Source organism: Podarcis gaigeae, assembly GCF_964106915.1.
Source record: "Podarcis gaigeae genome assembly, chromosome: 8".
Taxonomy (NCBI): Eukaryota; Metazoa; Chordata; class Lepidosauria; order Squamata; family Lacertidae; genus Podarcis; species Podarcis gaigeae.
The window spans coordinates 79,403,441-79,421,026 of record NC_139684.1 but is presented as its reverse complement, the minus strand read 5'-3'; the positions used below and the strand labels follow the sequence as shown (position 1 = coordinate 79,421,026).

At 46.5% G+C, this 17,586-nt stretch overlaps 1 protein-coding gene across 1 annotated transcript in view; it reads left to right on the top strand.

The window, feature by feature from the left end:
* The first annotated feature begins 287 nt into the window (after positions 1-287).
* The window catches only part of LOC310850539 (uncharacterized protein), a 36,298-nt gene continuing 18,999 nt past the window's right edge, over positions 288-17,586 (top strand). The window contains exons 1-12 of the mRNA XM_083752063.1: positions 288-368; positions 1,067-1,367; positions 2,940-3,154; positions 3,867-3,994; positions 6,247-6,356; positions 7,884-8,083; positions 8,779-9,021; positions 10,256-10,536; positions 11,480-11,692; positions 12,263-12,365; positions 13,248-13,441; positions 14,215-14,280. Coding sequence (XP_083608189.1) covers positions 2,959-3,154; positions 3,867-3,994; positions 6,247-6,356; positions 7,884-8,083; positions 8,779-9,021; positions 10,256-10,536; positions 11,480-11,692; positions 12,263-12,365; positions 13,248-13,441; positions 14,215-14,280 — 1,734 coding nt within the window. The 5' untranslated portion in view covers positions 288-368; positions 1,067-1,367; positions 2,940-2,958. The remainder of the gene's footprint in view (positions 369-1,066; positions 1,368-2,939; positions 3,155-3,866; positions 3,995-6,246; positions 6,357-7,883; positions 8,084-8,778; positions 9,022-10,255; positions 10,537-11,479; positions 11,693-12,262; positions 12,366-13,247; positions 13,442-14,214; positions 14,281-17,586) is intronic.

The window sequence follows — 17,586 nt, the reverse complement described above, 5'->3', positions numbered from 1 at the left end:
ATAATACAAATTGTATGTCGGAGGGGTGGGCACCAGGATTCTAGAGATGCTTAGGTGGGGCATGGACAAAAAAAAAAAAAAAGGTTGGGAACCACTGGTCTAAAGTAAAAAAATTATAAAAATCGTGCAGGGCAGGTTTGCAATGCCTGAACTTTGCTCCCTGGTGGACAACTGAAGAATGGTGAAATAGTTTGAGGGTTGTAACCAGAAGTGGATTATTGGGGGGCTCAAATAATTTCTGAACGTGGCTCTATCCAGATTTTACTGGACTCCTGCCTGTCCCGGCCAGGATAACTAACTGTAAGGTGTGTGTGTGTGTGGGGGGGGGAATGAACTTCCAAAACATTTTGGGGGTGGGCCGCTGGGTTGCCGAGCCCTGTCTTAGAAGCGGGGTGGGGCAGAGAGGTTCACACACCCTTTCGAACCTCTCCAAGTAACAACTGTTGCACTGATCGCCAACTTTAACGTGAGGCTCCAATACTTTGGCCACCTCATGAGAAGAGGCGTCTCCCTGGAAAAGACCCTGATGCTGGGAAAGATGGAGGGCACAAGGAGAAGGGGACGACAGAGGACGAGATGGTTGGACAGTGTTCTCGAAGCTAGAAGCATGATTTTGGCCAAACTGCGGGAGGCAGTGGAAGACAGGAGTGCCTGGCGTGCTCTGGTCCATGGGGTCACGAAGTGTCGGACACGACTAAACGACTAAACAACAACATCCCATACCATTGTGGATGGGAAAGCAATCAGCACCAGATTCACACTACTGCATAGCCCTTTCTCCAGCTCTCAACTTCAACTGACTGGAAATTCCAAAAATTACATAAATTGTGCTGAGCCATCAAAATCCCAGCAGCCAAAATATTTAGTCATACTTGGGGCTTTCCTGTAGTTTACGAAGAGTCGGGCACGACTAAACGACTAAACAACAACAAATATACTTGCAAGAAGACGCCTGGAGACCTTCCACTAGTGAGCGGGGAGTAAAGACTCCGAAATATATGTCTGGGCTCGGCATTCTTTTATGCTAAAGTGCCATGACTTTTTAATGTTTCTTTGGGACTTCTAGCAAAAAAAGGGGAGGAAATTCTGCTCGAGGAAATCTCTGGGCTTTTCTGACTTGACTTATGAGCCTCGCCCTCTGCTCCGCCCGCCCGGTGCCACCTTCCATTGGGCTCGGGCGAAACGAGCCCGATTTCCTCGCCATCTCCTTCGAGGTTTTGCTTGCACTTGTATTGCTGCTGCAGCTGCTGCGACTAGCGCTGGATCTTTGCAGAGGTGAAATCGCCAAGCAGAGAATAAAGGAAGAGAGAGGGGCGCTTTCCAAGAAAGAGATCCAGAGCGAGTAATCCGAGCCTTCCGCGAAGAAGGTAGAAAACCGGTCGGTTCATTGCTGTCAAGGCGCTGGAATTTGGCCGGGGACGGTGGGAAAGTGGACGGGGGTGATTTTGTGGGAAAGCAACTGGCAGGCAGGGAAAGGGTTAAGTCAGCCTTTCCGCGCCCCTTCCCCCAATCTTTGCAAGGGCGAAATCGGAAGTGCGCAGTTCTTTAGAAAGGGGTTTAAAGTGAACTTTGCTCTCCCATGCTAATACAGTAAATCTATCATAGCACCATCTGTGTCTACCCCGAAATGGGCTCCACTGTATTCAGCGGGACTTATTCCCGTGTAAATGTATATGGGAGTAATGTGTAAGCATTCTATACAGTCCTTACTTCTGAATACAGATATATATATATATATATATAGAGAGAGAGAGAGAGAGAGAGAGAGAGAGAGAGAGAGGATTGCACTGGAAGGCTGCAAGCCTGAACACACTTTGTATTCCCTCGAAAGCAGTGGGCCTTATTTCTGAGTAAGCTTTGCAAGGTTCCTGCTGTCAATCTGCAAATCTGATTCACTGGTAGAATTGTATTGGAAGGAAAACTTGGACTCCATTAAAAAAAAATATGTTTCTGTGTTATGACAGTGCATGCCTCTCATAAAGATCTTAGAACTCCTTCCCTTTTTCTAGTTTGATTTTGTAACATATATCAGACTGGAAGAGTGTAATTTTATTGTATTAATAAAATGATATGTTTGACTCATGTACTGTACTTTAAAAAAAGGGCCTGCTTATTAGATCAATTTCCTCCCAAAATCAGTTTAAAAGGTTGTAATTCTATTCACAGCCCTCCCACTAATAGATCAGCAATGTTAAAAAAAATGTTAATTATTTTTAGTGTCAGTACATAAAATAAAAGGTGGCAGTCATTCACCTTCAAGAAATAGGCATTTGCTCTTCTGTCTCTTCTGCTATCATAAAAATAAGGAAATGTTTTAACTTCTAGCCAACCCAGTGTATTTACACTACTGGGCAAGGTGCATAGCAACAGGGCTGTCTTAAGTAACTCTGACACCTGGTGCAAAGATTCCTCCAACGAGGAAGAGGCAGAGGCTCCAGGTGCAGTGCTGCTTCAGCAAGGTGGGCGAGGGCAGTGAGCTGATGCCAGGAGGCACCGCGTCCAGCCTCCACCTCTTCCCTGGCACCTTGCGCCACTAGCCTCTATAGGCAAGATGCCCCTGCATAGCAAGTAAACTGCCCCCCCACCACCTTTGGCTTTCAGTGTCAGCATCTGATGCCAAAGACCTCAAACCTCTAGAACAGGTGTAGACTTGTCACAGCTATCCTGAGAATGGTGATCTGGGCAACGTGATCTGTGCTGTTCCTAATGTCTTGCCCTGCCAAGTCAGGTTTCACTTATTCACTCGCTCCAGGGTTTCCAGCTGTTGTTGGACTACAAATCCCATCATCCCTGGCTAGGAGGACCAGTGGTCAGGGATGATGGGAACTGTAGTCCCAAAACAGCTGGAGACCCAAGTTTGGGAAATGCTGGCACACTAATAGGCAGAGACACACTTGAGTTTCCACTGTGTTGTGAGCTCCTCTGTTTTCCTTTTGCAGACCCATCTTCTCTTGCACGATGGCGTCAGGGCAGGTCCACATGGCGGCTCCTGTTTGCCTAATTGAGAACATGCCGGACGGGAAGCTTGTGGTGAACCGGGAGGCTGCAGAGGTGCTTGCCAGGATCTGCCAGCCGGTGGTGGTGGTGGCCATTGCGGGGTTGTACCGCACTGGCAAGTCCTACCTCATGAACAGGCTCGCCGGCAAGAGAAAAGGTGACTGGCTTCATGAATATTCCCCGTTACTCAAGGGAAGGGCTGGAGTCTAGTAGCTTCGCATGAGGCCTCTTTAGAGCAGCGGCAGACTTCGGTAATATTTGGGCCTCCCTGAGCGAGGCTAAAATTTGGCGCCCCCAAACAGATCTTCTCAAGTATGGAGCTTCACAGTTTTGCACCCCTTCGGTTCATTGCCCTTTGCAGGGGAACCACTTTGACCACCCTTAATCCAGTACTGTTTGGAGCAAAGCAGTGACGTCTGCTACAGCTGGAACTGGATTTCAGGGCCCCTGGGTTTTTTGCCTAGCCTAGGGAGAAGCATAGAGACAGAGGAATAATGGCTGTCGTGGAATATTTATATAGACTTATCAATGTGCATGGTGTATTTCAAATAAAATCGCCAATAGGTCCCTGCCCTGGGGAGCTTCCAATCTAAATTTCAACAGGCGAGAGTAATAAGGAGCATCAGTATAAGTAAATGGGGCTACACACACTTGGCTTCTTTCCCAACATATCTACTTTGTTTCTTGTGGGATACGTATTCTGGGTTTAAGCCAAAATAGTCTAGGAATTAAAGTGATCTTGCAGCCTGATCCTCAGACGTGAGCCTCATTGGGTTCAGTGAGGCTAAATCCCGAGGAACTGTGCAAAGGATCAAAGCCTTGGGAGCTCTCGTTTTCTTGCTGGGAATCATTGTCTGCTCCTTCCTCAGGTTTCTGTCTGGGTACCACAGTGCAGGCACAGACCAAGGGAATCTGGATGTGGTGCCTCCCTCATCCCAAGAGGCCTGACTTCACACTGGTGTTACTGGACACAGAAGGGTTGGGTGATGTGCAGAAGGTGAGCTGGGGGAGATGGCAGCTGGGCGGGGGGCTGTGGAGGACTAGCACTTTCAAAAGAGCCTCGTGACAAAATACGTTGAGCTGGTGGCCAGCAGTGGGGGATGATATCTATGTGAATTATCTGACATCCCTGTGTCACACGTTTGGGAATGTCTTTGTATCTCAGAAACAGCTGTACCTGGAAGTCAAATGGAATCCTGCACCCAATCGGAAGCTGCGGTCGCCATGCCGGACGTTTGGCTTCCGAAAATCATTAAAAAACCAGAACAATCACTTCCGGTTTTCAATCGTTCGGGAACTGAAACTTTTGAGTTTACAGGTGTTCAGCTTCCAAGGTTCCACTGTAGTAGGAAAAAGTAAGATTATGGAGGGAAAAAATCTTTTAAAACCCTATGGCTAATCTTTATTAAAATGTAGAAACCAGAGAGGTCTTGGTGCAGGTGGTCAGTGGATGGGACACTGATGGAACCCCACAATATTATATTATTATTTCAACCTTCAGAACATTTTATGTATGAATGCATAAAAACAGAGGCAATCAAGGGAGCTTTCAAAATGAATAAGGACACCATATCACTATTAATCAAGAAATATGATCAAATCTGTAAAAATATATATAATTTTGACAGTCAATACATCGAATTAACACCTGAAAGAGCCAAGATTAAGAACAGAAAATGCTGTGTAGCAGATAAATTAGAAGCTGCTGCAGAAGAAGATTTATTAGGTGACAGTAAAGGGGGCAGAATAACCAAACTTCTGTGAGTTCAGCATTCTGCGTCCCATAGGAGAAAGGTCCCTTTCTTACTTCATTGCTAGCCAAACATGGGAAGGTAAAGGGTCTGCTCTTGCTTTCCGGGCCACTTAAATAGGACCCATGTCTCTGTGTATGTGTGTGAGTGTGTGTGTGAGAGAGAATGAGACAGGATGCTGCAGAGAGAAAGCTCTATGCCAGAGGTTTTCAAACTTTTTGAGTCCACAGCAACCTTGACCAAGTACATTATTTCTGTGGCACCCTAGTGGGGCTCAGGAGTCCAGTTATGTCATCCCTTGGCCTGCAGAACTGGCAGCCCCACACCCCTTTTCAAACACCCTCCCTTGTAGGAACACCCTCCTTCAGCCTATCTCTTCTCCTGTCTCCTTGGGAGTCCTCTGGGCAGCTGCCGCCCCTGGTCTCTGAGTTGCCCCCTGTCCTCACACTGCCCCACAGGAGCCTGGGAAGGACCCCATGGCCAGTCCCAGAGGCACCATTCGCCTGGGGAGCTTGTAGCCAGGGCTGCTGCAACAAGCAGATATGCAAGCCTTTGGGAGGCAGAGACTCGAGAGGAGGAAGGGAAGGAATGCAGGACAGAGGCCAGTGTTGCCTGCAGCACCCCGACCATCATTCAAGGTTGAAAACCACTACACTATGCAACCCTGTCATGCTGGAAAATTTTGCCAATACAGTGGTACCTTGGTTTACAACCATAATCCGTTTTGGAGGTCTGTCTGTAAACCAAAACAGGTTGTAATCCAAGGTGCACTTTTGCCAATGGGGCCTCCCCCCCAAAAATTGTTCGTAATCCGAAAAAAAACCACGGGTTGTAATCCAAAAAAAGGTTGCAAACCGGAACACGCATTTCCGGGTTTGACGTGTTTGTAATTCAAAACGTATGCAAACCAAGACGTATGCAAACCAAGGTACCACTGTATCTACTTTGGGGTCTAGCTCTGTGCCCTTTCGACAGCTTCCCCCAATTGATTTTTGCTGTGGGTCAGCAGTTCTTCATAGTCAAAAAGGTTCCTTACACTTACCTTAGGGGCTAGAAGCTGGCTTCGACATTTTAAGTAAAAACGTGCTTGATTCCTGTGCCCAATACCAAATTCTGTTACAAGCCCACTTTGGGGGCTGGGTACAGGATTGAGTGGCATGATATATACAGTAATAGAAAATAAATAAATATGCTTTAGCTCTTCCTGGGGCACGTGCCCATAATTGTGAAATGCGCACAACTGCTAAGCACCACAAGCCTTCCAAATGCAGTCTGAACAACTGCAAGCAAGTCACGGTTTGTATTCATTTCAGACGACGACTTCGCCAAGTGCAACAGAAGTGGAGGAAATGCAACAACACAAATCTCAAAGCAGCTGCTTTGCCCATGCAGGTCCCAGAGGAAAGAGCTGCAGATGAGAATGGGGCATCAGGATTTTGGGTATCGGAAGCTTGGGATGAGAAGTCTTAAAAAATAAAAATGCCTGTATCTGTTTCAGGGAGGCATGGAGAATGATTCCTGGATCTTTGCCCTGGCCATTCTTCTCAGCAGCACTCTGGTGTATAACAGCATGGGCACCATCGACGAAACGGCCGTGGAGAAGCTCCAGTATCCTTTTGGGGGCACCACCAGTTCCAACCAGCCCCACAAGATTGGGAAGGCAGAACCATGTGGCAGCTGGATGTAGGACAGCACTTCCTGGGGGGAGAAAGCTTTTGGTGTAGTCGCAAGTGGAGCAAACCTTCCCTTTCCAGGTTTGCCTTGGAACACAAAGTGCTGGGGGAGTGCAGGGGGGGGGGCAAAGGAAACATGCAGGGCATGTAGCTGACGGGGGTGGGGCAGGCAGCCTGCCAAGGATCAGGTGAGCAGGTCACTGGGGCAGGGCAGGGATGGGGAGCCTGTGGTCTTCCAGGTGTTGGTGGACTCCAACTCCCATCAGCCCCAGGATGGGAGTTGTTTGCTCAGCCACATCTAGAGGGCCAAATGTCCACCCATCCCTGGGTTTGTGCTTTCGGAATGAATAGATGAGGGTCAGACCACCCATGAACACAACTGGATAGTTGAGTATAGGGTCCTCATTCTCCACAAAAACACACACACACCACAAGCACCTGCCTGGTGTCTCAACCCAGAACAGGACTTCAGTACGGAGGAGCCAAGGGCTTTAACCTGTTACCCCTGCTGTGGTCCTGATTCAGATTGGATCAGGATCTGGCTGCGTATAGCCTGGAAAAAAGGAGACTGAGAAGAGATACGATAGCCATCTTCAAATCTCTCAAGGGCTGTCGCACGGAAGAGGGGACAAGCTTGTTTTCTCCGGCTCCAGAGGCTAGGACCCGAACCAGTGGATTCAGGTTACAAGAAAGGAGATTCCGACTTAACATCAGGAAGAACTTTCTGTCTGTCAGAGCTGTTTGACAGTGGAACGGTCTCCCTCACGAGGTTGTGGACTCTCCTTCCTTGGATGTTTTTAAGCTTCTGTCATGGATGCTTTAGCCGAGTTCCCTGCATTGCAGGGGGTCGGACTAGATGACCCTTGGGATCCCTCCCAGCTCAACGATTCTATGATTCTATGGCATATCACAATTTGCATGGCAAAAAGGCACCATTGAAATGACTTGGATCTTTGCCCCACTTTATTTTGCAGTGCTTATTGCAGGTATGAGGCTCCTGGTCAAGACTGGGATTGCACGGAGAGCAAAAGGTTAAACGTCTCCAGTTCCAGGATCCTGATCTGTGTCTCTCACACTGCACTGTCAATTTGTGTGAGAGTGGCACACCTTGCATTAAATGGCAGGGCTACACAGTTAAGGTCATGTGGTTTCACCTTCAGCTGCAGTTCCTGTTGGGAACTCTCTGAAGTGTGCTTCACTGGCAGGCAGCTAAAGAAGGGCACCTAGGAACCCTGGAAGCAAGCAGGAATGGGAATGGGCCCTAATGTGTAAAGCAAGATATGCCAGGAGGGGTTAGGGCCAGGTTCAACCCCAAAGCCTTGCCCAGACCACTACTGTGTCCCCACAGTGAGGAAATCACAGGTGGAGACACGAACCATTCCAGCCAATGCATGACTTGGGAGAAGTTCAGATTGCAAAGCCCAACGATAACCTTGCAGTCCTTTTCCTTAGCAAGCCCCAGCTATGTCACTGAGCTGACAAAAGCAATCAGAGCAAAATATCCCTCCGGGGATGGCCAAGAAGAGGAGAATTTCACCAAATTTGGCCGGTTCTTCCCAGACTTTGTTTGGGCCTTGCGGGATTTCACACTGCAGCTGCAGCTAAACGGACGCCCTATCAGTGCAGACAAGTACCTGGAGAACGCCTTGAGATTTCTGCAAGGTGCGGTAGCCGAAACCAAATGCAACATCAGGACAGATCCTTCCTTGACCCTTTTTGTTTCCACTTATAGTGGTGCCCCGCAAGACGAATGCCTCGCAAGACGGAAAACCCACTAGACGAAAGGGTTTTCCGTTTTGGAGGCGCTTCACAAAACGAATTTCCCTATGGGCTTGCTTTGCAAGACGAAATGTCTTGCGAGTTCCTGCGGGTTTTTTCCCCTTCCCCCCCTTTTCCTAAGCCGCTTATCAGCTGATCCGCTAAAAGCCGCTAAACTGCTAATAGCGCTAATCCGCTAAGCTGTCAATGGGCTTGCTTCGCAAGACGAAAAAAAGCTATATGAAGAGCCTCACGGAACGGATTAATTTCGTCTTGCGAGGCACCATTGTACCTCCTTCTAATCAATTGAGTTTTCTGTTCAGCAGGGAGATTTTGTTTTATTTTGAAAGGTGTTTTGGGCATCGCTACCTGCTGATGACAGAGTATGCTTGCCGGGGCTGCTGGGAGTTGTAGTTCTGCAACATCTGGAAGGCCACAGATCCCCTACACATGGATTAGAGAAACCAAATGACACCTGCAGACTTACACTGTTTTGCAAGAGGGATTCTAGTGCATTCTGGAACTTTAGGTCGGCACAATACTAACAAAGAACTGCAGCGCCCCCCATACCCACACCCTTTCTTCGTCTTTTCTCTTAGGTGATGCTGAGCACATCCAGAAGCACAACATGGCCAGATCATGCATCCACAGTTTCTTTCCTTCACGGAAATGTTTCATATTTGACCGTCCAACTACCAGGAAGAAGTTGCATCTGCTGGAGGAACTGAAAGAAGAGGATTTGGAGGAAGATTTCTTGGTACCAATGGCTCATTTCTGCCAACATATCTGGGAGACATCGCGACCCAAGATGATCCCAGGAGACCGAGTTGTGACTGGAACGAGTAAGGAAGCTCCAGCAAAATTGTAGGCTTGGGGAATGTAGGAAGCTTTCTTTTATTGAAGCCATAAGGAGCAGTGTATTGATTGTGCTGCAGAACGTCATGGAGGTGTGCTCTTAAACCCTTTAGTGTTGGTCAATTACCTGTGTTGCACTTTGAATCAAGCCCAATATAGCTTTGCCCAGCTTCGTTATGGAGCCAATAACAGCTGTCAAACTGGTGGTGGAGGGACCCTTTGTCACCAGAGCAAAATGAAGGTGTAAGGAGCTGTTGGCCTGACCATTGTAGATGGCTGAAGTTAGCAGTCCAGCAGGGATCAGGTGACATCAGAAACCAATGGGGTTCCCCCTTCCAACCATATGAAGTCGCTGATTCTACCCTGGACCACTTGATTGCCTGCTGAAAGCACCTTTGCCAGCAGGTGAAAAAGAGTGGAGAGATGAGAAACAAAGGAAAGTTGAAATGGACAGATTCGCTAATCCCAAACAATGAGTTGTTTTGTTATACTGTTGCCCTGTCATTTGGAAATGGTCAGCCTGCTGCAGCACCCTCTAACCTGCTCTTTGTTCCTAGAGCAGGGGTGGGGAATCTGCGGCCCTCCCAAATCCTCAGTCAGCATGGCCAATGGCCAAGCGTGATGGAGTTTCTGTCCAGCAACACCTGGAGGGTCACAGGTTCCCCAGTCTGCAACGAGAACACGCAAATTCTGTTGCATAAATTATGCAAATAAAATGAATTGGTTTGATTTTCATTATTTATTCTGCTTTCAGTGTAGGTTTTTAATTTTTTTTTTAAAAGAGTTTCAATTTTAGAAGAAGCACAAAGGGCAAGAACCAGAGTCCAGCACAGAGGGATCCAATTAGGACTGAGATTTATAGGGGGCGGGGAGTAGAGCAGAGCAAAGTAACTATGAGAGAGGGTGATTGGATGGTGGTCCTCACCCCCCTCTGCTTTTTCACGTCTTCAAGCTCTTATTTGTAGCTACGAAGGCTAGAACCCTTCTTCTGAAAACAAATGGGATTACTTCATACTACGTTAGGTGCAAGAGCCTGATCCTGTTCTTGCATGACACAAGAGATACAGAATACTTGGTCCTCACTTTCTTGCTGATGTGGGCGGACACTTCAAGGCAGTTTGGGTCTGCAAATTCTTTCTCAACGTAAGGAGGTTAATCAAGCCGTGCATTCCACTTCGATTATCTCTGATAATTTGGCTTCAACAATCTTTCCCTTTTCAGTGCTCGCAAGCCTGGCAAAGACCTATGTCAATGCCATCAACAGTGGGGACGTGCCCTGCTTGCAAAATGCAGTGCTGGCCTTGTCCAGGATCGAGAATTCGGCTGCTGTGCATGACGCCATTTCCTGTTATGAAGAACGGATGCAGCAGCTCCTGCTGCTGCCGACCGAGACTCTTGAAGAGCTGCTGAGGGCACACGCCAAGTGTGAGAGGGAGGCCATTGACGTCTTCATAGCCCGTGCCTTTGGGGACAACGTTAAACAATTTCAAGAGGAGCTTGAGGTGTGTTCTCTTTAGTGCCTTATCAGCTGCCTGCACTTTAGCCCATCTTCATTTATTTATTTAATATGCTTATACATCACTTTTGGTGACACGCGACCTCGAAACAGCTTACATAAAAATAAAGCGTTATCATTACAAACACAGATTAAAAATCACAACAGAAAATCAGTGACACAAACAGTAAAACCCCAAATTCAGTGCTATAAAGCAAATGTTTTACAGTGGTGCCCCGCAAGACGAATGCCTCGCAAGACGGAAAACCCGCTAGACGAAAGGGTTTTCCGTTTTGGAGGCACTTCGCTAAACGAATTTCCCTATGGGGTTGCTTCGCAAGACGAAAAAATCTTGCGAGTTCCCGCGGGTTTTTTTCGCTCTCCCCCCTTTCCTAAGCCGCTAAGCCGCTTATCAGCTGTTCCACTGATAAGCCGCCTCTCAGCTGATCGCTAAAAGCCGCTAGACCCCTAATAGCGTTAATCCGCTAAACTGTCAATGGGCTTGCTTCGCAAGACGAAAAAACCGCTAGACGAAGAGAATCGCGGAACGGATTCTTTTTGTCTTGCGAGGCACCACTGTACTGTGGCTTGGAAGTTGCCCAGAACTTGTTACTGTAGATGGGTGGCATATAAATAATAAATTATTATTTATTGTAGTTGCAGACAGTTCCCACATTTTGGGGGTGTGGGTGGGTGTGTGTCTTGACGTAACTATTTCAGTTAATCTCACACTGATTGAATTTTGTAGTGTAAACAACAACAACAACAACAACACCCCTCCCATCTGACCAGGTTGCCCCGACCACTCTGGGCAGCTTCTAACAAATATAAAAATGTATTAGTATGTGGCCTTAGTATGTCTTCCCATTGTATAGTACACTGGGTAGGAAACTTTTCATCATTGCTAACGTGTCATCTTTCTGCTGCTTTGTTCTGTTCTCGTCCGGTAGAATAAGTTGAATCGGAAAAAGAAGGAATTCTGTGAAAGAAATGAGAAGGTGTCTTTGGACCGCTGCCGTGATGTGCTGCGCTTTCTTTCCCAGGACCTGGTATCTGAGATCCAGGAGGGGATTTACACAGTGCCTGAAGGCTATAAGCGCTTCCTTGCCAAGATGAACGAAATAAAGGAGAACTACGATGCATTTGATGGAAAAGGGGTTCAGGTAGGACAGGAGGGGAAGCACTTCTGTGACACTCAAGAGAGGTAGGGATCCTGTTGCTGACTGAGGGCAGACTTACAGTGCAATCTAATGCATGATTACTTGGGAGTATGTCCCACTGAATTCACCAGTTGGGGGTAAAGATGCAAAGGTACTAAACTGCTTGAAAAGGAATCCTCTCATTGCAGGATTGATAGAGTTCTGTGAAGATTGCCGAGGGAGGGAGTCAGGCTGTGCCCTGACCAAAGGCCTGGTGGAACAGCTCTGTCTTACAGGCCCTGCGGAAAGATGTCAAGTCCTGCAGGGCCCTAGTCTCTTGTGACAGAGTGTTCCACCAGATTGGAGCCACAGCTGAAAAAGCCCTGGCTCTAGTTGAGGCCAGCCTAACCTCTCTGTGGCCTGGGACCTTCAGCCTGGATATATATCTTTCAGTGAGTAAGCAACATCAGTTTCTCAGCGTGTCAGTAAACTACTTGCTTACTTCATATACTACCTTTGGGTCTTTAATCCCAACAGGACAGTTTCCTCATCTTTTGGCAAAATTAATAACTTTTGCTCCCAATGTATTATCAGGCAGACAGAGCTCTTGAAGAATTCCTGAAATCCAAGGAGATGGTGGCAAAATCTATCCTTCACACGGACGATGCCTTGAGTGGCAAAGAGAAAGAAATTGAAGGTACAGATTTGGGGAAACAGAAGCGCTATATTATAATTTATGAATGCCACAGATTAAATGCCACTGTAAGTGTGGGGACACCAAAGGTTTTAATTGGTGTCCAGAAGATAACAGCATGGTGAGGTTCTAAAGCAGGGTTTCCCAAACTTGGGTCTCCAGCTGTTTTTGGACTACAACTCCCATCATCCCTAGTTAGCAGGACCAGGTCACAATTATGGGAATTGTAGTCCAGACCAGCTGGAAACCCAAGTTTGGGACCCTGTTCAAAAGTCCAGATCAGGGTTTCCCCAAACCCTGAGTTCATTGACACCTTGATGAGTTTATAAAGTTGTAATTGACTGCTTCTTAGGGATGTAAATGAGGGGAAAGTGCAAAAACGCTGCAAAAACAATTATTTAAAAAGTAAAACACTGCACCTATGCATCACTTTTTAGCAATAAAGCAGCATGCTCTGAGAATACTATTGTACTGTGTTGTGGAACCATCTTATTAAATTCAGGGGTTCCTCACTAGCAAGGAAGGTGGACCCTGTACCCATGCCCTTTATTTCTAGGGATAATAGTTCCTATTTATTTTTTCTATACCTTGTAAACCTCTTGTGTTTTCCTAGGCCTTTTCTACCACCTTTCTGCCCCTTGGTCTTTATTTACCTGTTGCACATTCCTGTTGATCCCAGGGGCTTAAGATCTGCCACTTGGGGAAATCTTGGCCTAGATCCACCAGTGCAATGGCAAGCCCCAGAGGGAGGCCTGAGCAGAAGTTTATAGCGCACACAGCCAGCCAGGTTCATATGAGCGTAGAGGGGTCCTCCAGATTATTCACCTTGGATGCCTGATCTGACTGCCAGCAAATCACTGCCTCTGTTTCTTCCCTGGACCACAGCCCAGCGTGCTCAGGTTGAAGCAACCCAGCTGCAACAGAGGCTTTTGGAGCAGGAGCTGGCCAACCTGGAGCAAATGATGGAGGATAAGAAGCAACATAATGAGGAAGGCATCCAGCGGCTGAAGGAGGAGTGGAAGGAAGAGATGAAGAAGATGAAAGAGGAGGCTGAAAGGAGAAAGAGGGATTTCCGCAAGGTAATGAGAGGAATGCATGGCACTGTATTGTTTTTTATTTACACACCCACCCACCCTTTATTGTGATCCATGGACTCAAAATACACAGTACAATTGTTTTTCCATTTACATTGTCGCTGTTGTTTTAATTTCATTTTTGTATTATTCCCTTGTATTCATGGATGCATATTTGTACTTACCTTCACACTGATTTGAAGCCACTTTGTGTCCTTCCCAAAAGAGGCTCCTGGGAGGCCGGAGGGACATTGCTGGAACAGCTCCTGGGTTGGGGCAATTGGCTAAAATGTTTTAAAGGTTCCAATTTTGGTTTCTCTGGTGTTTTTTTGTCGGGTTGATGTTGGTTAAATGTTTTGTTGGGGTTGGTGGTTATTTTAATTTGGGTATAACTGTAAACTGTTTATTATTGTTTTTGTTCTTATTATTATTGATTTATTGGTTTGTTTGTTGCCCGCATAGGATATTTTGTTTTTTTAATATTTGATGCTTTGTTGTGTTTTTATATATGTTGTAAGCTACCCAGAGTGGCTGAGGAAACCCAGCAAGATGGGTGGGATATAAAATTTATAATCATCATCATCATCTCCAGCTAGGAGAAAGTGTTTTCAGGGAGCCCCTCTCCAGCATGCTGGGAAATGCATGTTTATTTTGTAACCAAAGGCAACGTGGGCCTTGTGACCCAAGACAGGCCTGATTCCACCGTGAGTTTGTATCTGTTGCCCTCACTCATCTGTTTTCTCAGTTGAACAATGACTCTGTGCTCCTTGTTTCTCTAGGGGCTGCTAAGACAGAGGTTTTTGCTGATGGCCATGGAAACAGAAGTGGAGCTCCTAAGTCTCAAGGCATAAAGGAACAATACCTCAGGGCTTAAGCTTACTACAGAAGCTATCTACAGTGGAGTTTTGAGGACCAAATAAAGAGGCCTGGAAGTCAGGACATAACCGCAAGGCTGGACAATTGGAAACTTCAAACTAGTGCAGGTTATGGCAGCCTGCTTGTTGACTGGCACGAGCTGTTGAATACCACATTGCCTGTTTTGAACCATCTGCACTACCATATTTCTGCAATCACTTTGAAGTGCTGATTATGACTTTTAAAAGGTGATCCGCCTGGTTTCCTCAAGGGATGTCTCCTCCCATATGAGCCTCTCTCATAGGAAGAACTTACAACAATGGCTTGGTCCAGCTTCTGTCTAATGAGGAAGTCATAAGAGGAACTGCTTTCCAAGAAATGGTTCTACTGTTACAGCCTTCCTGCTGGCTAAATAAGAAAAGAATAGCAATAACCCTGTTTATTTCAGCAGGCCTGTGCTGTTTTGTGTTTCTTTCTCTTATTGTCCAGCTTCAATGGGCCATTGTGTTGTTGTTGTTTGTTGTTGTTGTATTTTAAATCTGTAAACCACTGTGATATAGTTTATGAACAGATATATGTAAATTTCAAATAAAATAAATGTGCAATCCTGAGTGTGTCTATTCTGAAGTCGTATTAATTTCAGCAGAGTTACTCTCAAGTAAGTGTGCATAGGACAGCCTGCATTCTTACACCAGATCTCATAACACTGAATTCATACCATGGTTGGCTAAGGGAGCGTTCACACAATACGTATATCATTATGTGTTAGTTTACCTTGTTGAAAATGCAGATTTCTGTTTAAACATAGCTCTTCTCTTGACAGGAACACATGGGGATTTCCTTTTCGTTTTTATCATGTTTTCATGCGTTGACAGATGTTTTAAATACATCGCTGTAGTTCTAGTCATACTGCCACTAGTTGTCACTATAGTACTCCCCGCACAGCTAACAGCGACTGTGTAGGAATATGGTTGTTTGTGCCTATAGGGAAAATGGGCACATGGGTGGAAATTTACTGCAGCCTGACCTTTTGGAAGGGCAGGCTGTGCTGGGCATGATCAGCGCATGAACACCTCATGCTAGGCCTGTGATTGGTTTACACAGCATACCCTGATAATGGTGTGATTTCCATGTATGGTATTGACTTTTACTGCTGAGTTGATACAATGTTGTGAGTTTTGACTGTTCAAGAATAAAATGCTAGGCCGCAGCAGCTTGAGGCTTTTTATTAGAGTTCAGTTGTTGCTGGCCAGGCCTTTTCAATCCATCCTGGTGTGAGACTGATTTTCTTATGACGAGCAGGCCCTCGTCACGACTGCAGCAGCAATTTGTGAGGAAGGGGAAGGAGACATCTTTGGCAGAAGGAAACCCATTGTTCTTTAAATCTGTGTGGTTCCAGTTTGATGAGACCAGACATACTGGAACAACAGGCCCTGTTTACTGAAAACTTCTTTATTATTATTATTATTTGCATTTTCAAAAACAGGAACAGAGAGCATATTTAACCCCCTCTGTCCTATTTACAACTTCGTACCAAACACAGCATGACTTCCCTTCCACCCTTTTCCTGGTTCCTTTGCTTTTCTACTACTCTGTGTAATCCACATCTTTTTAATCATCCAGTTTGTTATCTATTAAAAACTCTTTATCCTGTAGCCTTTTTTAATCCATGGGTAGGAATAATTGTTGCACCTGAGCAGAGACAAAAGGAGCCAAACAACACCAAGGGGTTAATCCAGAGAAAGAGCGTTTTATTCTGCCATCGGGGGGGGGGGGGGCAGAAGGCACCTGAGTGATTCAGTTCACAAAAGACAGGCCGCACCGAAAACATTTTACAAGCAGGTTTTATCCTTTTTCCAAACCCCTTTTTTCCTCTCCCCCTTCACAGATTCTTACATAGAAATGTTGCTTTTCGTTCTCTGGCTCTGTTCCCGGAAGTATGTTGCAAATCAATGTACCAGGACAAGGTTATCTGGGATCTGGGAAGCGAAAGCTTTTCTGTTCTCAGCTATGGGTTTGTTACAGCGTTTTTGTTACAGATGATACGGAAGGAGAGAGGGGGGGGTACCTTTCCTCACCCCCTCCTCTTCCTCAAAGGGGGCCCGAGGCGATGACCTCGACGGCGCCCAGCTCCTAAACCCCCACACTGTCGCACAAGCACCACACTATACCCCTTGACTTTATAAAATGATATTCTTTCCTTCTATAAACGGGCGGAATAAGCCCTTCTTTCTTACACCTTCCTTTCGCCCTATTTTTAACATGGGTTGACCGTATCTAACTGCATCCTCCATTGACTATAATGGCCGCGCCTCAGCCAATCAAGAGCATGCATTCCCCTGCAGCAGCTAGCTCAGGGAGCTCTTGCACGCCTCATTTAACCTCCTGACAAGTTGTTGACGGCTCCCCGCTGCGAGAACAATGGAACCGAAACCAGCGACCTTGTAAAACTGTCAAAGTCTTGTTACAATGTATCCATTTGTTTCCGCTTTTAATATACAATATACACTTGACCGGCAAGGGGGCCGAAAGCTTCGGAAAATGATATAAAATCAACCAAAGCTCCGATTCTCTCCATTTTGACGTCGTTCTACTCTGTTCCCTCTGGACTCCATGTTGCTGCCCCACTTCCATAATCCCCTGAGCGACAGGTCACGTACTCAGGAAGACCCTGATCCGGTCGGATCGTTCTGCCAAACCCTTCCTCCGGGCAATGCCAGGTGGCAGACGATGCATATCTGCTCCATTGTCTCGCCATCACCTGTACTCAGGAAACATTTATCCATGCTTATCTATGCATATTCCCCACTCTGCATATCTCCCCCTCCCTTCCTGAAGTGCTGATCTGTGTAACCCCACCTTTCTGTAATGTATTCATGATGTTTTTCCGTGTAACCCAACCTTCCCATAATGTATTCATGACGTTTTTCTGCACTGTATTCTGGGACTTGGAGGGAACTTTTAAAAGTCTATGTCGCCCCATTCTCGGGGTTCAATCTCATCTTGAACCTGTTGGCCAATAAATTCGGATCTCCGCATCTTGCTCCGTCTCCGGCTGAACTCATTTCTTCCGCTAGGACCCGCGGACTTAGTCCGACGAGCTGGGTGGCAGGGCAACTCCGCACCCGGAATTTTCCGTAACACAGAGGACTGCTTAGCTTGTGCTTTTTTGTCTTAGAGGAAAATGCAGTTTCTAAAATGCATACGCCGCGGCCTGGCTGGGGGGGGGGAATTCACAAACAGGTTTTTTTAGGGCTTTCTGGGGTAACTCTAACTGTACCCCTTCAATCCCTGCT